The 23,542-nt window shown below is 32.5% G+C and overlaps 1 protein-coding gene across 1 annotated transcript in view; it reads right to left on the bottom strand.

The window, feature by feature from the left end:
• Positions 1–7,380: 7,380 nt before the first annotated feature.
• Positions 7,381–23,542, bottom strand: part of LOC127733294 (HBS1-like protein) — a 39,353-nt gene continuing 23,191 nt past the window's right edge. The window contains exons 8-17 of the mRNA XM_052242665.1: positions 23,223–23,382; positions 22,419–22,531; positions 17,626–17,742; positions 15,617–15,850; positions 15,039–15,212; positions 14,127–14,222; positions 13,650–13,753; positions 12,782–12,882; positions 10,853–10,997; positions 7,381–10,479 (exon numbers count right to left, since the gene is read on the bottom strand). Coding sequence (XP_052098625.1) covers positions 10,429–10,479; positions 10,853–10,997; positions 12,782–12,882; positions 13,650–13,753; positions 14,127–14,222; positions 15,039–15,212; positions 15,617–15,850; positions 17,626–17,742; positions 22,419–22,531; positions 23,223–23,382 — 1,295 coding nt within the window. The 3' untranslated portion in view covers positions 7,381–10,428. The remainder of the gene's footprint in view (positions 10,480–10,852; positions 10,998–12,781; positions 12,883–13,649; positions 13,754–14,126; positions 14,223–15,038; positions 15,213–15,616; positions 15,851–17,625; positions 17,743–22,418; positions 22,532–23,222; positions 23,383–23,542) is intronic.

Below are 23,542 nucleotides of genomic sequence, written 5' to 3'. Positions count from 1 at the left end.
GCTATTCTGAAAGCATGTCTTGACTCAACTGATAAATGGGAATCTGATAGCTCATTCTTCCAAAATAATATGGGAAATGGTTTCAAAGAGGAGGAGGAGCCTCCCTGGCCGAATGGTCTAAGAAGTTGAGGTTGCGAGTTCGAATCACTAGGATTGTTAGTTTTCCTATCCAAGGTCGGTGGTTCTCTCTGGCTTCTTCCACCAATAAAAACTGACTACTACAAAATAGTGCTGAAAGTGGCATTAAACACCAACCAATCAATCAATCAAAGGCCCTCCATATAAGAACGGAGTTGTTGACCATTTTGGATTGCAGATCAGCACCTTCCAACTATATCGAATTCTATAGAATTGTCAGATGTATATGCTCGTCTTGTAGGGGTCATGAACTTGGATCTCATTTTCAGGGTTTAATGCTTCATCGTAAGCTTTGTAAGTAAGTGTTTACCAATTTCTAAAGGTCAAACTATATTTATAGAATTACAGAACACAGGTTTCACTTGATTTTGACCTCATTTTTATTGGTCAGTGATTCACAGTAACATTTTGTAATTAGGTTAGTGCTATTTTCCAATTTTTAGCTCACCTGGCCCAAAGGGCCAAGTGAGCTTTTCTCATCACTTGGCGTCCGTCGTCCGTAAACTTTTACAAAAATCTTCTCCTCTGAAACTACTGGGCCAAATTTGACCAAACTTGGCCATAATCATCATTGGGGTATCTAGTTTAAAAAATGTGTCCGATGACCTGGCCAACCAACCAAGATGGCCGCCATGGCTAAAAATAGAACATAGGGGTAAAATGTAGATTTTGGCTTATATCTCTGAAACCAAAGCATTTAGGGTAAAATTGTTTATCAGGTCAAGATCTATCTGCCCTGAAATTTTCAGTTGAATCTGACAACCTGTTGTTGGGTTGCTGCCCCTGAATTGGTAATTTTAAGGAAATTTTGTCATTTTTTGTTATTATCTTGAATATTATTATAGATAAAGATAAACTGTAAACAGCAATAATGTTCAGCAAAGTAAGATCTACAAATAAGTCGGCTTGACCAAAATGGTCAGTTGACCCCTTAAGGAGTAATTGCCCTTTATAGTCAATTTTTAACCATTTTTCGTAGATTTTTGTAATCTTTTACAAAAATCTTCTCTGAAACTACTGAGACAAATTTAACCAAACTTGTCCACAATCATCATTAGGGTATCTTGTTTAAAAAATGTGTCCTATGACCCCGCCCGCAAACCAAGATGGCCGACATGGCTAAAAAATAGTACATAGGGTAAAATGCAGTTTTTGGCTCATATCACTGAAACCAAAGCATTTAGAGAAAATCTGACAGGATAAAAATGTTCATTAGGTCAAGATCTATCTGCCCTGAAATTTTCAGACCAATCAGGCTACACGTTGTTGGGTTGCTGCCCCTGAATTGGTAATTTTAAGAAAATTTTGCAGCTTTTGGTTATTATCTTGAATATTATTATAGATAGAGATAAACTGTAAACAGCAATAATGTACAGCAAAGTAAGACCTACAAATAAGTCAACACGACTAAAATTGTCAATTGACACCTTAAGGAGTTATTGCCCTTTATAGTCAATGTTTTACAATTTTCATAAATTTTGTAAATTTTTGTAAATTTTTACAAAATATTTTCCACTGTAACTACTGGGCCAAGTTCATTATAGATAGAGATAATTGTAAGCAGCAAGAATGTTCAGTAAAGTAAGATCTACAAACACATCACCATCACCAAAACCCAATTTTGTCATGAATCCATCTGTGTCCTTTGTTTAATATGCACAAAGACCAAGGTGAGCGACACAGGCTCTTTAGAGCCTCTAGTTTATACGACCACAAATTTTGTGGTCGTATATTGGTATGACGTTGTTGTCGTCCGAAGACACATAAGTTTTCGCACTCTAACTTTAGTTTAAGTGAATGGATCTCAAAGAAATTTTACCATAAGGTTCAATACCACAAAAGGAAGGTGGGAATTGATTTTGGGGGTTATGGTACCAACAGTTAAGGAATTAGGGGGCAAAAAAGGGGCAAAAAATAAGCATTTTTGTAACTTCCAGACATAACTTGTGTGTAAGTGTATGGATCTCTCCGACATTGTACCACAAGGTTTCATATCACAAAGGGAATGCTGGGATTGATTTTGGGGGTAATTGCCTCCAAATTTTAGGAATTAGGGGCCAAAAAGGGGCAAAAAACAAGCATTTTTCTAGTTTCATGACAATAACTTGTGTGTAAGTGTATGGATCTCTCTGACATTGTATCACAAGGTTTCATATCACAAAGGGAATGTCGAGATTGATTTTGGGGGTAATTGCCTCCAAATTTTAGGAATTAGGGGCCAAAAAGGGGCAAAAACAAGCATTTTTCTAGTTTCATGACAATAACTTGTGCGTAAGTGTATGGATCTTTATGAAATTGTACTACAAGGTTCCATATCACAAAGGGAAAGCTGGAATTGAGTTTGGGGGTAATTGCCCAAAAAGTTGAGGAATAAGGGGCCTAAAAGGGGCAAAAAACAAGCATTTTTCTAGTTTCATGACAATAACTTGTGTGTAAGTGTATGGTTCTCTCTGACATTGTATCACAAGGTTTCATATCACAAAGGGAAAGCCGGGTTTGAGTTTGGGGGTAATTGCCTCAAAATTTTAGTAATTAGGGGCCATAAAAGGGCAAAAAAACAAGCATTTTTCTAGTTTCAGGACAATAACTTGTGTGTAAGTGTATGGATCTTTATGAAATTGTATTGCAAGGTTCCATATCACAAAGGGAAAGCCGGGTTTGAGTTTGGGGGTAATTGCCCTAAACGTTTAGGAATTTGGGGCCAAAAAGGGGCCAAAAAACAAGCATTTTTCTAGTTTCCAGACAATAACTTGTGTTCAAGTGTATGGATCTCTCTGAAATTGTACTGCAAGGTACCATACCACAAAGGGAAAGCTGGGATTGAGTTTGGGGGTGATGAATCATAAGGGGGTTCAAAAAAATTTGGGGGGGATTTTTTTTCTTTAAAATTTTCCATTTTAAATTGGTTATTTCTGATTTATATATAAAAGCAAATAATAATGATATGGTTTGAATAGGTAAATTAAAATTTTTTAAGTTCTTAGACCACTTTCATTCTGTGTCAGAAACCTATGCTGTGTCAAATATTTAATTACAATCCAAATTCAGTGCTGTATCAAGCTTGAATGTTGTGTCCATACTTGCCCCAACTGTTCAGGATTCGACCTCTGCGGTCGTATCAAGCTGCGCCCCAGCGGAGCATTTTATTTTTATCTGGAGCATATGGTCGTTGCTTTGTCTATCCTCAGGACCTTATCAAATGCTTTCTGGATATTAACTTAAATATAGCTTAATAGATTGGAATGAAACCTATGTAGATGGAAAAGGAAAGAATGCAATTGATTATGGGATCAACAGGTCAGTATTACTTCTAAAAAACTTTTTTGTTAAATGATTTATGGATGATAACTTTCAGTTTCTTTTGTTGGATTAAACTGAAATTAAGAAGCTGGAAGATAGACTCGAGAGCTCTATTGATTTTCAGGTTATAGGTGCTAAAATAGACAAACTATAGAAATAAGAGGTGGAATCTGTTTTTTCTGTGTGAGTGGTTTAAACATATTTTATTTCATTGAGCATACATAGTTGTTTATGCATCATCATCCTTTGTTATCTGTTGGAAAGTTGTCTCATTTGCCATTTTAAAATCTAAATTGTAAATTATTAAAGTACACTGGTTGGATTTAATTCAATTTATACAGTGGTTCATAGGTACTGAGTAGATAGACGGAACAGAACAAAGTCTTTTTAGGTCAATCGATCAAAAGTAAAGGTCACAGTCATCCTTTCAAAAGTTTAATGGACACTATCATGAATTGGTTGACAGGTATGTGGAATATCTGTCGCATATGACCAGGGATATGTTCCAATATGTTCCAATTGTTGTAGCCACAATCCTGTCCCTTTTTCGTTGTTACTGACATAACCAAATTTGTACTAATCATGAGCAACACCACAATAATCACAAGTGGAGCAGGATCTGCTTACATTTCCGGAGCACCTGTGATCAGTCCCAGTTTTTGATGAGGTTCATGTTGCTCCTTCTTAAGTTTTCTAAGAAGTGTTTTGTCTTTTATATTTTTTGCCATTCATTTGTTGGTTGCTCTTTAACTTATGCATTTTTATTGTCCCTTTGGTATCTTCTGCCTCTTTTTGGAAAATTGACAGCCACACATGCTATGTGAGGAACCAACTTTTTATTTTGGGGAATATAGGTTGGCCATGCCAACTTTCTACTTGTTTATTGGTTTGGTGGACCAAGATTAAGTAGCAATTAACGGTATAGGAGACAATATCTGAAAAAGTCTAATTTCCATGTTTCATCTTTCACCAGCAATTATATTTTTATTCAGGCATCTTTTTGGAAAATTTTATTATTTAAGTTTCAGTATTAACTAAAGTATATTATGCACCAACTATTGCCAATTAAACACTCTTTCTTATATTTCTTCTAATAAAATATTATAATTTAAATGTTCAACCCCCCAAAAATCATGTTGTCCGGTGTTGTTTTCTGACAACTAAATCATTCAAAGAATATCTAAATTAAGTAAACAGGCTACCGATTTTCACAAATAGGATAGATTATATAGAACACTTGTATCTTAATGGTCTGATTTTGTTATAACTAAAGCACGTGATAAAATTTTGCATTTTTAAGGGTCTTTTAAATTTTGTCCCAAGGGGTAATTTTCCTCCTGTTACCACTGGGTTTTTTCACCTGTGGAAACGTTTGAAAGACCAAGATTTTATTTCTTGTAATGCAATGAGAAGAGCATCATTTCCTGAATGTATGACTCCATATGTATAGGTGAATGGCAGCCAGTTTGAAAAATCCGAACTCCCCAAAGATCAGAATTTAGAGAAAAATAATTTTGTTGTTCTCTCCTGTTACAGCCTTTTTGTGTACCTTCTGAGAATATTTCATTGTCAGCACTATAACAGTAAATGTGTTTTTATAGTATCTTATTAAATTGATATGTAGATGGAAGTAAACTTCTACACAATTCAAATAAAAGGACAAAAAGTACTGTGTAATTCCTTTCTGTTACATTCTGTCATGTTACCTGATAAAAAGTAACCATAATCAGTAACAGGAAGGATGTTAAAGACAATTTCACTGATGAATCACAAAGTTAATCTACTATATGTCAAACATTTCATTTAATATAAGTTATGATCATCATATTAAATAAATCTCAACATAATATACAATATATTGCATGAAAAGACAGGTTTTTTACTTTTGATAACAGCAGAGAACATTGTGCAATTCTAGTATAGTAGATGGTAACAGAAAGGAATTTATTTTAGAATTTTTCATTACCTAGGCAGATTTTTCATCTTGCGAATACAGTTTCAAAAGATAAATGACATTGTTTGCTGTTATCTTCCAATTGTTACCAATCTGAAATGATGTATTTTTCTTAAACTATGAAATAAAGCAATTGTTTTGAAAAAAAATTCCTTCCTGTTACCAACTCTGTCCTGCTACTTGTCCTGTTACTCAAGATTCTTTCATGTTACCGACATATCGGACTATATTTTAGTATGTTTCTTAACCTTTTGTATTGCAAATGCTAAAATAATTAATTGGCATTTGATAAACTATTGCAGGATATACTAGTAAACCACAAATAGTATCTTAAACTTATTCCTTGTTCCCATTAGAAACTTTTTAAAATTGATTCACTTTGGTAACAGGAAAGAACTGGAATTTTTTGTACCATTTTTAAAATTGCCATTGTTACCACATTTAACAATTGTTTGAATTACAGACAACAGTTCCTAGATCCTCAATGTGTGTTCTTCGATTTGTGCTATTAAAATACCGGTTCTAAAGACATTTTTTTTGGTTTTTCCTATTTCCAAAAATTGGACTTTTTCAGATATTGTCTCATATATAACCACTGCTTTATGAATTGTTGAAAGCTGGAAAGAACAAGCTATTTCTGACAGATCATATATCTGAGAGACTTGTTATCACATAGAACAATAAAGAAATTGGATAGGTTTACTTTATTACATATACTAGTACTTCTATTACTTCAAACATTCACAAGAACTGTTCAACTTGTTTGCAAGCACCACAATCATTCTAATGAGGGGTGCAACCCTTATTGTTTAAGTGTTTTTTTGTCAAATCCTAGAATGAGACCGAGGGATAGTGATCCGGCAGCGGCACTAACTACTAAAAAGCTTAATATTTCAGAAGGTAGAAGACCTGGATGCTTCCTACTTTGTATATAGATGCGTTATGTAATGAAGTTTCCATCTGTCATATGTCCATTGTCCTTGACCTTTTTCATGGTTCAGTGACTACTTGAAAAAAAAGTTGATATTTTTTGTGATGTTAATTTCCCTCTTATTATGAGTAATAGGATAACTATATTTGGTATGTGCGTACCTTGCAAGGTCCTCATGTCTGAGAGATAGTTTTCACTTGACTTCAACCTCATTTCATGGATCAGTGAACAAGGTTAAGTTTTTCGTGGTCAAGTTCAAATCTCTATAAGCAATAAGTCTACTATATTTGATGTAGGGTGTACATGTCCAACTGGCAGGTGTCATCTGACCTTGACCTCATTTTCATGGTTGAGTGGTTCAAGTTAAATTTTTGTGTTTTGGTCTATTTTTCTTAGACTGTATGTAACAGGTCAACTATATTTGGTGTATGGAATATTTTACAATGTATATGTCAGTCTGGCAGGTTTTGTTTGACCGTAACCTCATTTTCACAGTTCATTGCTCAATGTTAAGTTTTTGGGTTTTGGTCGATTTTTCTTAAACTATATGCAATACATTGTAGGTCAACTATATTTGATCCAATAAATTATTGTAAGGTGTACATGTCTGTCTGGCAGGGTGCATCTGACCTTGACCTCATTTTCATGGTTCATTGGTCAATATAAAGTTGTCATGGTTTTGTCTGTTTCTTGTATACTATAAGCAATAGGTCAACTATATTCGGTGTATGGAATGATTGTAAGGTGAACATACATTTCTGGCTTGGTTAATCTGACTTTGACCTCATTGACTTGGATCATGTTAACTTCATGTGATACTTGTAGTAAAACTTTATATTTAGGACTATCAACATAAAATCAATGGTCAGTAAAGCAAGAGAGAAATTTCAGCGTGTGCACTCTTGTGATTACTAAATATTATTTCCTTTTAGGTGTCTGGTATAAATTATGTTCCACAGTTTAATTTATCCATGCTAATAATGGTTAAGACTGATAAATCTGTTATTTGAAAACATATTTACCATAACTTTAATCAATATACAAATAATGAGAAACATATGACGAATAAGCTTTATTAATACACTGAAAAACATAACAAGGTTGTTGTTCATAATCAAATAAAAGACATAGAGTCTAAGTATTTACATTGAACTTCATCTTAAATTCAAATGCAATTCATTTGTAATGGCAAGTTTGATTTGCCATTCTTTATTTCAAGGGGGTAAAATCCTAGATTTATCTACAGGTATGCTCTACTCATTTGCAGATGAATTTATCTTAAAATTCATTTTTACAAGCACAAATTGCATTCGACTAGGAATAACTGTTCTATTTGAATGCAATTGCAGAGGTCAATCCTTGATTTTACAGTCAGGAATATTTGTTTTAAGGCGAATTTTACAGTCAGGAATATCTGTTTTAAAGCAACGCCTATGTGTCGCCTAAAAAATAAATTTGTGACAGTAAAATCAATGATTGATGTTGGTGTATATAAAAATACAATAGTTATTCCTAAATCCACAATGAAAAGACCAACTTCACTACTAATCTTAAAATTGTTTGACTGTGATAGAACTTTATTTGTGAGGTACTAATTTTCTTTGATTTCCTCTTTTATAAAAACCACGAATATAAATTCTATGAAAAGAAAATTTTCCATTGACTTTTTTCTTGCACCAAAACTAAGCAAATAACACAGAAAAGTTACCTCAATGTTCTTGATAAAAACATGAAAAAAATGATGATAAATGCAAAACCTGCAAATGTGACTGTAATTGGACTGAGTCAATTTTCACCACATATTAAGACAATGTTCCATAGCTTTACTTTCCAAACACATGAAAAGCTAAAGCACAAACAAATAAATAGGGTAAAGGTTAGATGAACCCTGTCAGACCAACCAAATATAGTTGACCCATTACAAATAGCATGAGAAACTGGCCAAATTAAGAAAACATAATGCTGATCACTGCACCATGAAATGAGGTCACGGTCAGATGGTCCCTGCCTAATGGCCATATGTAGATCTTTCAAGGATTCTATATTCCAAATATTATATTCTATAACTCATAACCAAGAAAAAATCAAGTGATAAAAAAACTTCAAATATTTCATGCTGCCACTGTCATTTAATTAGAATCCCTATGTCTCTCATTCTTTGCAGGAAAAGACAATAGATTTTTTTTCCATTCACAACTGTCCAAAGCTAGATCCCTTTTTGTCTGATAGAACTTCTAGCATATAATTCTTGACATATGGATACAATTATTAGATAAAATAAATGGGGAATGTGTCCATGGGACACAGATGATGCCCACGCTTGCATATAACATTATAAAGGGATATTACTCCAGAACTGTAAAAGTGACGCTACCCAAATTTGTACTTGATCTGAGTTTTGTGGTAATAAGCATTGTTTATAAGTTTCATAACAATTAGTTGGGGCAAACTTAAGTTAGAGAACAGAAACAAAAAATTCAGCAATTTTTTCATTTGTAAAGGTGCATAACTCTAGAATGGTAAAAGTGACACCACCAAAATTCGAACTTGATTTGTGTTTTGTGGTAATTAGGTAGCAATAAACAGTTAGGAAAAAATATTAAAATTTTCCCTCATAAATTTTACCATCCCCTTTTCATTGCCTTCTTGCAATATTAAGCTTACTGTTTTTGTCATATATGTGCATGTGTATGTAATCAGAATCTTCCATAGATTTCATATCCAGTATATAAAATGGAAAAATATAATTTCTTTTTGGTGTATCCATGGCAACAATCTGCAGTTTTTTGTTATAAAATATAGCAAAATGGGGGGAAAAGATGTCACAAAATTTGACCAAAAGTAGAATTTCAATCACTTCAAGTAATACCTTTTCTGAAACTGTTTATATATATCTTTCAATAAATCCAATGAAAATCATATGTCTTTCGTCTCATTTTTTTGTAAAATTGCGTCAAAAACTTCGTGTAGAAAAAAAGTGTTTGTAACATTACATTAATTTCTTGACCGATGACCAGTCTAGCTATGAAAATACAGAGAGTCAAACAGAAAATAGCCCATAAAACATTTAAAAAATAATCTTGTTCTTATAAACCACCTTTGGAGGCAAAATTAGTACTCAGCTGTCTAAAAATGAATTTTATTACACAATAACTTTCATATTTGAAAAATCCACCGGGGCCAAAATGCGAAACCAAACTCCTAACTGTGTATTGCTACCTTAGCATTGTGCATAAGTTTCATCACATTTGGTTGAGGCAAACTAAAGTTAGAGAACTGAAACGAAAAATTCAGCAATTTTTTCCATTTGTAAAGGGGCATAACTCTAGAACGATAAAAGTGACACCACTTAAATTCAAACCTGATCTGTGTTTTGTGGTGATTAGCATTGTGTATAAGTTTCATATTATTTGGTTGAGGCAAACTAAAGTTAGAGAACGGAAACAAAAAATTCAGCAATTTTTCCATTTGTAAAGGGGCATAACTCTAGAACGGTAAAAGTGACACCACAAAAATTCAAACTTGATCTGTGTTTTGTTGTAATAAGCATTGTGTATAAGTTTCATAATATTTGGTTGAGGCAAACTAAAGTTAGAGAACGGAAACCAATTTTGGGACATACAGACGGACGGACAAGGGCAAAACTTTATGCCCCCTCTGCTATGGCAAATGCCCCCTCCGCTACAGCGAGGGCATAAAAAACATTGTCTTGTTTACTTTCTGTGTGTTACCCTGGATTTACCAACATAATCATTATTGTTATATCATTTAATAATGACAATAATTTTGGTAAGACTATATTTAAATAAATTCCATATTCCAAATTAATACATATATGATGCTTCAGCTCAAATGTAGCAAAACTGATAAAATATTTTTCTAAAATCTGACTCAATAAATTTGTAACCAGAAAGATAACTTATTTATCTTTTGGCCTGAATACCAGCATATTTTTTTATTAGTTTCTAGAGCTAAGTGCTTTGGCATTTAATCCATTTTTTGTGTCTGGGCATCTATATATGGTTTTGTTTTTGATCATAACTAAATGAAACCCGTTGTCTAAGGGGAGGTAATTACAAGATAATATAATCAATTGCACTTTATTTTAACCAGAAGATGATACACCTTCGTCAGTCTTTGACTTTGACTTCAGCACCTGTAAAGAAAAAAAAACAACATTAAACTGTATAAGTGACATACACAAATGTAATTTCTTTGGCATAAACATGGCACAGTAATGTGAACACACTATCTGAAGATGATACTGTTAATTGAATGTCTTGCAGTTTTCTGAGAAACTGATTAATCTATTATGTATTTTTTAAGTCTATAAAAGTTACAGTTGTTTAAGTAGAAGTGATTGCAAAAGTTAACTTATCCGTGTCAACTTAAATCAAAAATACATGGGTAAAAATCAATAAGTCATTGAGCTAACAATAAAATCCAACCTACGTTTGTAAAATCTGAATATTTTAGATTTAGCTTTTCCTAGTTCTATCATTTCTAAATATACTTTAGTTAAGACTGACCTCTTCAACAAGCCCTGCAGCAATAGTATGGCCACTGTATCTTAACATAAATCTTCCTAAATCTTTGTAATCTTTGTATAATTCTAAACATATAGGTCTGTCAAATTCCAACTCAACAACTGCACTCATATTCTTTACTAAGCATCTGAAAAATAAATATATAGTTAGGTATAAATCAAATTCAGATTTCACTAAAGGAATTTTATATACCAGTATGTGAGAAATACACCTGTAAGTCTGATATATTTAAACTATTCTGTAACAGAGGTCTGTTAATTCTCCAACAAATACATCACAACAGTCATGTCCTTTTACAGAAAGTAAACAAATAGTTTGATCTAAGTCATATTCAAGCTGTCTGGTATCTATCAGTAAATCTGAAGATTAATTGTACATTTTCAAACATGCAATGCACATTACTTAATTTCAACTAGCCATAAATTTACTTTAAATGACCTTTAACCTAATTTTGATTTACACAAAGAAATGTTGCTAAGCTTACTATCATAAATTGTAATACTTCAAGTTAAAATGCCAGATTTTGATTGGTTAATTGGGCAACATTGTTATCTATCCCATGGCTTTAACTCTTTTACTCTTCACAGAGACACAGCTTTGTTAATTACAGGGTGTTGCTATGTCATACCTGCCAACCTCTGAAACCTTCAAAGAGGGAGATCTCCCCCTCAGCTATGACAGCTGAGAGGGAGATTTTGCGCGACATTTGCAAGTTAAATATATGACCTGTTAACGTATTAATCTACAAAGCACCAATAAGAGTTAATAAATATACTTTATTTCTTCAATTCATGGTTATAATCTATACAAGGTGGTTTTTTTTTTATCCTTTTTCAATACCTCCGAGTCTCATAACTCATAACATTCCATATTCTGATTTTGTTGAGAGTCTCACACTAAGCATGCATTCAAACATCGTACAGACCACCAGAAGAAATCGAAAAGTTGATTGAACATGATGTGCAAAAAGATTCATTGCCAAGTATACTTGGTTGTAAAAATTGAAAATCTTTTATTCAAATCTGCTTGACATTTCGATTTGCAGTTATCTATTTCTTCTTTTTTACACTGCTGCTTGGTCCAGACAAAGACCTCTATCTTGTTGGAATTGACATAGCAGAACTGAATTTCGATTACTTATATATCGCACATAAAAACTACTGACCAAAGTTTTCAAATGATCGTCGATTGTATATTTATTTCTATTGAAAGTAACGAAAAAGCCAGAGAATTACAAATACGGGTAATTCCAGGTCCAAATATCCGATTAGCTGGTTCTCGGTTGACTACTACACTTTGTTCATAGACAGCCAGTACAGCCCAATGTGGGGCACTCGGGATTTTAATGAGATTTGATGTTTTGTTGTTACATGGCAACGCATCAGTGTAAATGACGCCATTGAAAAGTCGGCTCTCATTGTGACATTATAACATAAGCAGTGACATTTAAAAAATTCTGGAAAATGCACGAATGTGAAAGTTGTGTATTTCTCCATGTTAAGTACGTGTAATTTGATTGGACGAATATGTATCAGTATGTATTCTTCACCTCTAATACAGGAGATTGAAAACAAGTCTCTTGACTAATCAGATTCTACAATAGAACAGCTCTGACAGGCTGTTAATGAACAAAGTGTAGTAGTCAGTCGAGGACCAGCTCTAATATCCGGCAAGCGGGAGATTTCCAGAATTTCGTCATTTGCGCGGGAGTCTCCCGCTCAAAACGAGAGGGTTGGCAGGTATGTGCTATGTACATGACATCATAGTTTATTACTTACAATTTAAAAATGAAAAGACAATAATTAACAGAATATTCAGTACAATAAAAATAAAGAACACAAAGCTGAGAGGGTGATAGCGTAAATTGTTACCCTGAGAAAACATTGTCAACCGAGGGAAAGTAATACTTACTTAGGTCTATTTTTGATAACTTCTCCAGTACTTTTATTAAGTTGACTGTTGAGTCTTTTTATCACAGCAGGTTCAGTAATAGACTGATAATGAAATACAACCTAAAATTGAGATAAACATAAGCTATATAACCAAGAGATAGCCAAGTTGTACTAAAACCAGATTGCTCACTTATTGCTTAACAAGAACTAAAACAAATGCTTGAAAATTGTAACTGAAACCCAATTACTCTAATTAGGAGTAAGTACCATTTTTGACTTGTATTCTATAAATGAATCTTTATGGATGAAAAATACTTCATTTTTAGTTTCAATGTATAATTCATTATACATTTTGTAAAAATATTATAGCCATATCATTTTCTTTTACCCTTAACCTTCTATAACTGTTTTATTGTTGATTGCTTTAATATCCAGTGGCAAGTATTTCATGCATATGCAGAACAATGACAAATGAACAAATTTTATTTTATTTTAAATCCAAAAGTTAGGTTTTGCAAAGTTGGTCAACCAGGATGAAAGGCAGGAAATTTGTGCCTTACAACAGGCAACCTATCGACCCATCAAAGTTTTTTGCAAGGGTTCTTTTATGTGCAGTGGCACTCTCCTTATAGGAGTCATCAGATTTGACATCTCCATTCTGGCATTCAAATATACATTGACACCTGAACAGCCAAATGCACATCCCTCACCATTGGCTATATTGAGAATGGAAGAAGTCTGACCATATTTTTCAACACCTCTCAACCCTTGGGTGTATTCAATAACTGAAGTGTAATATAATAATACATGAAGAAAGATCTTTTTGTCAGTTTTATTCAAAACATTTTTCTCTGTTAGAGGACTTGAATATCTCACTCATTTCATACCATAAATCCTTTAGTTATAGGAATCTCCACATTAAACAGAACTATTTTGGCCTTTATCCTTGTAGCACTCTTCAATGGAGAGGAAGGATGACACAACATACTTCCTGCAATAAATCATTTAAACATTAAAAGTCATAGCTTATTCTCAGCAGCATCATCAAGTATTGATCTAGGTATTTCAAAATAAGTATTTGTCTTTTTTCTATGTTCTGTCATCAAAGATCTACTGTTTTATATTTCCAGACATTCACTTGACTTTTTTGCATTCATTATTACATGTTAATGAATAATTTCTGGCCCTCAATACATAGTAACTTTCAATTTCCAATAAGAAATTTTAAAAACTTTATCAAAATACCCTAAGTAGCAAAATTAAAATAATAAAAGCCAAATGTCAAATGCCTTAGACTTGCATATTCCAGTAAATCTAAAGAGAAATTCCTGGAGAAAAATGACAATGTATATTTGTATACTAACCAACATGAATGTTGTTCATATCCATGCCTGTAATGGTAATTGTCACATGATCACCAGCAAAAGCACATGGAAAAGAGACATCATTAATAGCTAAACCTGAAAGTTTTAATATCAACAGTTTATATATATATATATATATATATATGTATTTTAATGTGACATGCTAATGTAATTTTTTTAAATACAGCTTAATGAAAAAGTTATTCAAAGCCAGTCAACCATAAAATATGGCTCATGTAACGTGATAGAGGAATCCTTAGGATACACCATATGGTTGTAGGTCAATCAACTTCTGAAAACTGGCAATGACTTAAACAGGGACACACATGCGCATGTTATTACCAAAGGTAATAAAACGGTTCCCAATTCTTCACATAATTTAAATTTTCCTGTTATTTAAGAATTGAATGCTTCTTTTTGTAAATTTATTGGGGTGTAAAAGTGTTGACCGAAGTACATTTTGTATGAAGCACGGAAGCGCTTCATTCTAAAAATGTGTGCACGGTCAACGCTTTTACAACCCTATAAAATTACTAAAAGCAGCATTCAATACTTGTAATTACATTTTTTTGCTAGGATCATGAATACACGATTTCTATCAAGTTTTTCTTTTATTTACCTGTGCACTTTATTGTGGAAGCTCGTGTCATCATGAATGTTACATTTCATTTTGAAATGAAGGTTAATTTCAGAATGACGCGAGATTTCTGTTAGCCAATCAAAATAAAGTATTATAATGAAACATACATGTAATGTAATTATGTTGTTTTAGATCTTTTAGATACCAGGTAATGTGACAAATAGAAAATTGACATAATTCTTTGTTGATGATATTTTCATTTCCTGTTCTTGTAAAACATGAACATTATTTGGCAAGGACCTATGTTCGTAACAGATTTTGTACATGCTTACCTTTCACTGCCACATAATCACCACTGGGAAGAACCAGTAATCTGTCTCCAGGTTGTACTGATCCTGTAACTATTCTCCCAGTAACACTGAATCCACTTCCCATACCCTTAAATATATCTCCAACACACAATCGGAATGGTTTGTCAATAGACCTAGTCACAACTTTAAACTTATCTGAAAAATAAAATATTTTCTTTTTCACATCTAGTAGAGAAAATGTGGCATGTGCATGAATTCTGAAATTATTTAAAGTTGCAGTAAAAAAATTGTTTACTTTCATGATTATATCAAATAAAGACAAGAATTCATTTAAATCAATTGAAAATATTTAGGGGAAAAAATATAGACAACAGACATAAAAATATAACAATTTCATTTCAAATATTATTAAGTCATTCTTGTCATCTATAGATAACAGAAAACAACAAACTGAAAGCATGGAATGTATTCTGCATCCTTATATGAAAGACATATCCTTAGTTTTAGGCAATATGGCATTATATTAGGTAACTGTCCAGCGTTTATTGTCTTTAGGTAAATTCCCTGAAACTAAGGCATTTTCATGTATATTTACTTACCAATTTGTTCCTCAAGTGTACTGCCTTTATACCAGGTCTCTAGTTTAGGTTCAGGAATTCTCCCTGTTAAATTCACACCACTTAATCCACTACAGGGAATAAACGATATATCATTCTCTTTATATCCTACTTGTTTTAAAAACTGTCCTAATTTTTTGGTAATATCATTGTATCTAGTTTCTAACCAATCAACAGTGTCCATTTTATTCACTGCAACAATTAGTTGTGTTACACCTGAAAAATATAATTTTCTACTGGAAACTAACTTAAATATGAAACAAACCATATTTAAGAAATAATTATCATGTGTTGGAAGTTACACCGCATCAATAGTAGATTGACAGTCACAAGTGAAGTTTTGCTGATTCAGTGAAATGATATTTGTAACCGCAAAAAAAACAAACCGACACCAGCAATGCTGCCAATGCATTTTATTGTTAATCATGTTCTAATACGAACTCCTAAAATGTTTAAAGTAAAGTATTATTTTTGCAAACCTGTCAACCATAGAATTGACAGCAGATGTAATCCAAAAAAAAAAGTGGCATTACAGGACATATGGCATTAGAATTTGAAGTTCTAAGTATAATTTCTAAATTTATTTTGATTTCAATTGGATAATCATTTGTAACCTTGAACAATGACAATAATAAGCTTTCAACTTGCATTAAGATCGTTAAAATACTATATATATATATGTAGGACTCAAATCTATGGTGGGTTCCAGATCTATGGCAGATTCCTAATCTATGGCAAATATGACGTCATTCCATCCCGAATCTATTGCAGATTTGTTACAATCCTAATCTATGGCAAGTTTTGTAATTTCCTAATCTAAGGCGGATTTTTGTTGTTTCCAAATCTATGGCAAATTTTGTGCATATGGAAAACAAAGCAGTACATATACGACTGATGCCTTTTCTTAAACAAGTGAAAATGTATGAAAACGGAAGCATGTTTATAAACATTTTTGAAACAAACATTCCATACCATAATACCGTGACTTCAGGATTAAAATGATGCGCCCCGGAAAAATAAGCATTTCTTATCTGTGCATGGTACCTGTTTAGTCTATTTATTCAACCAACTAATGAAAATGGTAGTCCCATGACAAACAAGAAAGCAGTGTTTTATGAACAGAATTTTAAAAAACAGTTTAATTTTTTAAAATATTTATTTGAGCGTTAATCAAATTTTTTTTAACTAATGACGATTTCAGTCAAAGTGGTATCCTGTAATTTCATCTCTCACTTTATATACTTTGCCAGGCGTAGATGCTAAAATATCAATTATAACTCCTTTCCTAAAATATCCACTACTAAAAACAGCCGTGCCTTTATTCATCGCGGGGTTCGGACAGTACAGCACATCTTCCTATAAACCATCGGCAAATTGTTTTTAGAGGGAGAGTGTTTCCCTGTGTTTTTGTTTGTAAAATTTGAAATCAGTGAGCCCCGTGTTAAATATTTGTTTTTGGTTTACATCATACAATTAAAAGAAAAAAAATATAAATTTTGTTCAAATCTATGCCGGTTCTGCCAACGTTAACGCCGGCGACGACGACGTAATTATGGCGTTATTTAATTGTGACGCTATATGTTACTCTTTTCCCCGGAAAATTACGCAATTTCAAGATCTGCCATTGATTTGGAGAAAACAAAAAACTGCCATAGATTTGATTTGTAACGTCATATTTGCCATAGATTAGGAATCTGCCATACATTTGGAACCCGCCATAGATTTGAGTCCTACATATATATGTTGTATGATCTCTTGTATGACAGCTAGATTCATAACTAGTTTATGACTTAAAACTTTATACAGATTTGCATGTTCTCCTTGCTTAATAAACTTGTTAACAATACTTTGTCTGTCCTCTTAGTTTTAACTGAACTTCCTTTGTTTAAGATCTGTTTAAATAGTTAGTTCTCAGGTTTGAGCTTTTCACCAAGCTTAATATAATATTCTTGCTTCAGATCCTTATTTACATTGTTTTTATTTTTTCTTACCTAAAGATCTGGCTAAAATAGCATGTTCTCTAGTTTGACCTCCAAGTTCAAAGCCTGTTTCAAATTCTCCTTTAGTGGCATTAACTACCAGTATGGCTACATCTGCTTGTGCTGTTCCTGTTTAATAAATAAATAGAACATTCTTTTATCTGTGGCACATGAGATTCATCGAGATATTCTTAAATATAAATAGAAGAACAGAGTTCCAATGTTCCCCGCTTTGCACATATTTATCTATACAAGGTACAAGGGCAATAACTAATCAAAGTGCTGGATAGCACCTCTCGGAAGTTTGCAACTGTAGATGTGTATTATTTCAAATAGGTTATAGATGTGTATTATTTCAAATATGTATTTAATCACAGCTTTGATGTTTTTAACTAAACCATTTTCTTTTCAGCAATTATCAAAAAATCACTTTTTTTCATATGTTTGTCATATAAAATTTTGATATTTTCTATTGCAACCTTAAACTGTAGATCTAAAATAATCAAATATACAATAAGCTCTGTTAATTTCTTTATGTGCCCATGCCATATCTAGGGCCTGTGATTTTATAGTATTTTTTTTCATTTGTAACTGGGCATAACCCTAACCATAACAGTAAATTGACAGCTCCAAAATTCAAACTTGGTCTTGGTTTTGTGGTTAAAAGTATTGTGTATAAGTTCGTAACATTTGGTTGAGGCACACTAAAGTTAGAGCACGGAATTGAAAAAAATTTGTAAGTGTTCTGCAGAACCTGGTGTCTCGCCTACTTTTGCTGTTAATCGCAGGCTCTACAAAAATGAGGAAAAAAAATAATAAAAATATTCCTCTCTATACTATCTTTTGATTGTAAGAAGCTTCTGTCCAAGTTTGGTAAAAATTTAGGATAGTTTATGAATCTAATAAATGTTTTAAAAAATTTAACTGCAGACTGTATGTAATGTTAGCTGGAAGAAAAAATAGTCCATTAATAAGTAAAATACGGAAAAACAAGAACAAAATTTTAACTAAATTTCCTTCTAGATACTAGCTTTTGATCATAAACAAGCTTCTGTCCAAGTTTGGTACAAATCCAGGATAGTTTAAAAAAGTTATTAAAATTTTAAAAACTTAAGCCACAGAGTGAATGTAATTTTTCCTGGCAGAAAAACTAAGTAAAATACTGAAAAAATGGATTTTTTTTTTACAAAATTTACTTCTGGATACTATCGTATGATCATAAAAAAGCTTCTATCCAAGTTTGGTAGAAATCCAGGATAGTTTAAGAAAGTTATTAAAATTTCAAAAACTTCAACCACAGAGTAAATATTTGTGGATGCCGCCGCCACCAACGACGAATTGAAGAAAAGTCAACAGCTCGACAAAAATCAGCAATTTTTAAATTTGTAAAGGGGCATAACTCTAGAACAGTAAAACTGACGCCACCAAAACTCAAATTTAATCAGTGTTTTGTGATAATGAGCATTGTGTACAAGATTCATAACATTTGGTTGAGACAAACTAAAGTTAGAGATCGTAAACAAAAAAATTCATAAGAGTTCCACGGAACCCAGTGTCTCGCCTACTTTTTCTGTTAATTACAGGCTCAACAAAAATGAGGAAGTAAATCAATAAAAATATTCCACTTGATACTATCTTTTGATTGTAAGAAGCTTCAGTCCAAGTTTGGTAAAAATTAAGGATAGTTTATGAATCTAATAAATGTTTAAAAACTTTAACTGCAGACTGAATGTAATGTTAACTGGAAGAAAACAAAATTTCCTTCTAGATACTAGCATTCTAAGTCCATTTAAAAGTAAAATATGAAAAAAATGGATTTATTTTTTTACAAAATATCCTTCTAGATACTAGCTTTTGATCATAAACAAGCTTCTGTCCAAGTTTGGTACAAATCCAAAATAGTATAAGAAAGTTATTAAAATTTTAAAAACTTTAACCACAGAGTGAATGTGTTGTTTCCTGGCAGAAAAATCTAAGTCCATTTAAAAGTAAAATAAGGAAAAATGGATTTATTTTTTAACAAAATTTACTTCTGGATACTATCTTATGATCATAAACAAGCTTCTGTCCAAGTTTGGTACAAATCCAGGATAGTTTAAGAAAGTTATTAAAATTTTAAAAACTTTAACCACAGAGTGAATGTAATAGTTCCCGGCAGAAAAACTAAGTCCATTTATAAGTAAAATACGGAAAAAAGAATTTTATTTTTACAAAATTAACTTCTGGATACTATCTTGTGATCATAAACAAGCTTCTGTCCAAGTTTGGTAGAAATCCAGGATAGTTTAAGAAAGTTATTAAAATTTCAAAAACTTTAACCACAGAGTGAATATTTGTGGACGCCCCCGCCCCCGCCGACGACGCCGACGGAATGTAGGATCGCTATGTCTCGCTTTTTCGACTAAAGTCGAAGGCTCGACAAAAATCAAGCAACTTTTCCATTTGTTAAGGAGCATAACTCTAGAATTGTAAAATCGACGCCACCAAAATTCAACTTGACCTGTGTTTTGTGGAAATAAGCATTGCGTATAAGTTTCATACAATTTGGTTTAGGAAAACTAAAGTTAGAGAACAGAAACCAATTTTGGGATGTACGGATGTATGTACAAATAAGGGACGTAATACTTACAGAAGAAAAAGGGTAAAACTTAATACAGTGGGGACATATGACGACAGGATCAAAAAGTTTATATACACTAGATTCATAGAGGTGCTTATAACCCTGTAACACATTTTATAGTTGATGCTGTGAAATTTAGCATTGAGGCAATAACATTTGAGATTTTTGGTTCGTCATAATTATTTGGACAAGCACTAAGAAAAAGAAAGTCATTTTGCTATTACATGGACAGATTTTATTTAATCATGTAAATAATTGCTACAGCACTTGTCTTGATACACTGAGTTATTCTAAGTAGAAGCTGACTTGGCTGCCTTATCCTTGTAATGATTTGTGTACAAATGTAATTGTTAATCGTAACACTGAGGAGGCTGTGATATGTATCAACTGTCGTTGAGTCAATGTTTTTCAGCTGTCAGTTTGATCCACGTGACTGAACATGCTGGATGAGTGAAGATCCTTACATCCACATTGGAATGTGAAACAGCTAGTATTTGAATAGCGGAATTTAAAAGTTTTCAAATGGCATCAAAACCTTCCGATCGATGTTTTGACAAAACATGCACTTTTCTATCATAGCCGGTATTTACCTTTACTCATCCTTGGCGTGTGACATAAGCCATATGATTATTGAGTATTTCTGTCACCTGTCTATAATTGTTCAATCAAACTTTTATCACTTGTCAATTATCCCACGGCTTGGTCAAAATATAAAACATGTTGCATTCAGTAATGTCAGTCATACGGGATTCTTTCGATACACTCGGGCTTTTACTTTATATTTAATAATAAACATTTGTAAATATTGTACGTAGTAAAAATTGCGCAGAAAATGTTCATTCATGAAATATTCCTGAATTAAACGATGTCTCGCGTAGATTTCTTTTGATTTTCTCTTCAGCGCATGGAAAATCCGCGAAGTAGTGTTTGTGATACTAATTTTCAAAATGAAGTTAAATTCACCTGAATTGTCGGTGAACATTCATTCCTTTTTTATTCAAGCTGTAATCTTTTCAAAAGGACTCAAAATTTCAAAAGCATCTTCCTAGAATCAGTAATCAAACACTAGTACTACATTATCTTGGAGCAGAACATTTGCGATAGTCAGTCACCGGAAGTTTGAGGCCAACGCCTTAGGAAAGTATAGCTATAGCAAACTTCCAAAAAAAAGTACTTTTTTTTGTTCTCTAAAACTTGAGAAATGAAGGTTTCAGAGCAAATGCAATGTGATTTCCATTATAATTAATATTTCCAAGGGGCATAACTCTTTAAAAATATTTGATCAGCACTTATTTTCATAAGTATAAAAGACATTGCTGATATAAACCTATGATATAAGTTTCATAAAATTCTGGCAATAACCGTATACACATGAGAACGCTGACAATGTAATATTTTCCAAGGGGACTTACTCTTTTAAAAATAATTGATCGGCACTGATTTTTTAACTCGTCCAAAGACAATGATGACATAAACCTATAATATAAATTTCATAAAAATCTGGCAAGAATTGTACACATTAGAGCGAACATAAGACAATTTTCCATATAATTAATATTTCCAAGGGGCATAACTCTTTTAGAAATTTATTGATTGTCACTGATTTTTGAACTTGTCAAAGACATTGCTAATATAAACCTATGATTTAAGTTTCATAAAATTCTGGCAAGAATTGTACACATGAGAGCGCTAACAATGCAATTTTCCATATAATGTTTCCAAGGGACATTACTCTTTTAAAATTAATTGATCGGCACTGATTTTCAAACTCGTCAAAGACATTGCTGATATAAACCTATAATATAAGTTTCATAAAAATCTGGAAAGAATTTTACATGTGAGAGTGCTAACAAAACCGGACAGACGGACGGATGGACGGACCCCTGGTATTTCTATATCCCCAACGTGTATAAGGGGGACAATAAAAGGAGATGTTAGCTATAGATCAATGACACCACAACCTAACGTCAATGAAAATTAAAAAAAATATAGTGTATGATGCCAGACCCCTCCATAGTGATGTATGCAAAGGATTTTTTTTACTAAAGATCTATCATTTAAAAGAAACACACCAATTTACAATCCTATGTCTTGATTTTGTTTGGTTTGAAGAGGTGCAAGTATAAGTTAGAAATCTGAGTGAGAGTAATCAAAATCTTAATCTGTAGTCATGCTATAATAATACCTGTGATCATATTTGGTATAAAATCTTTATGTCCAGGAGCATCTAGTAAGGTTATAACCTTCTTTGGAGTCTCAAATCTGGACTGAGCAATATCCATTGTGACACCTCGAGCACTAGGAAATATATGACAAATGAAAATAGCAAATAGTTTTAAACAAATTGTAAAGCAAAAATCTTAAAGATACATTTGTAAAGCAACAAACTTTAAACACTAAAGTATATGGTTTAATGAAACTGATAACATGAATAATGTACTAAAATAGCAAACTTAAATTTGATTTTAAGTTACTTCAAAGAAAGCTGTTACTCCTGAAAGCTCAACATATTTGGTATGATTGATTGATTGTTGATTTTTAATGTCTAGCGACGAATTATTTAGTGTAAACTGTATGTGAAAGTTTATATAAGTTTTTCCTCTGAAATATGTGTGAAGGCCAGGTTGGTCTAAAACTTTATCAGTTGTTTTTCCAATGGTTCATTGTCAGAATCACCAGACATAATTTTGAAACAACTCGACAAAGTGATGATTGTTGCCAAGTTTGGTAATATTTAAACCTAGATCAAATATTTTTAAAGGAAAATCTTTTTTTAAGTATATGATGTCAGACGCATGGATAATAATGTATTTAAAGTGGAAGGTCACAATACCTCTTTAAGTAAGGTGATCTAAAAAAATATTATCCTTTGCCAGATTTTTTTTGTAGCTGATTCATTTAAGTTCATGGATCCTTCCTTTTTAATGATGTTTGTTCTCTTCCTCATGTTTATAAAATTGTTGTCTCCAGGACAAAATAAAACACTCACCGTTCCTCCTCAGTTTCATCAAGAACCCAGGCAAAAGCAAATGATCCTTTGCCTAACTTCTTTGATTCTTGTTCATATTTATGCATGATTCGTTGGTTTATCTCCCCTAGCTGGTATAACAGATGACCCATAAGAGTACTCTTTCCAGCATCTACATGTCCTATAGAACAACAAAGTCATATGATTTAAAAATCTTAATAAACATTTACAACTGAACAATTTCTTTTTACATCATAGCTTAAACTTTCTTCAGAAAAAAGTGAGAAGAAAATACCAAGATATTCAGGATGTTAGACAAACACCAATCAATTAACAACAAC

The sequence above is a fragment of the Mytilus californianus genome, unplaced genomic scaffold, assembly GCF_021869535.1.
Source record: "Mytilus californianus isolate M0D057914Y unplaced genomic scaffold, xbMytCali1.0.p SCAF_1, whole genome shotgun sequence".
Classification (NCBI taxonomy): domain Eukaryota; kingdom Metazoa; phylum Mollusca; class Bivalvia; order Mytilida; family Mytilidae; genus Mytilus; species Mytilus californianus.
Note: the sequence above shows the minus strand (reverse complement) of the source record. Positions and strands in the feature narration are given on the sequence as shown.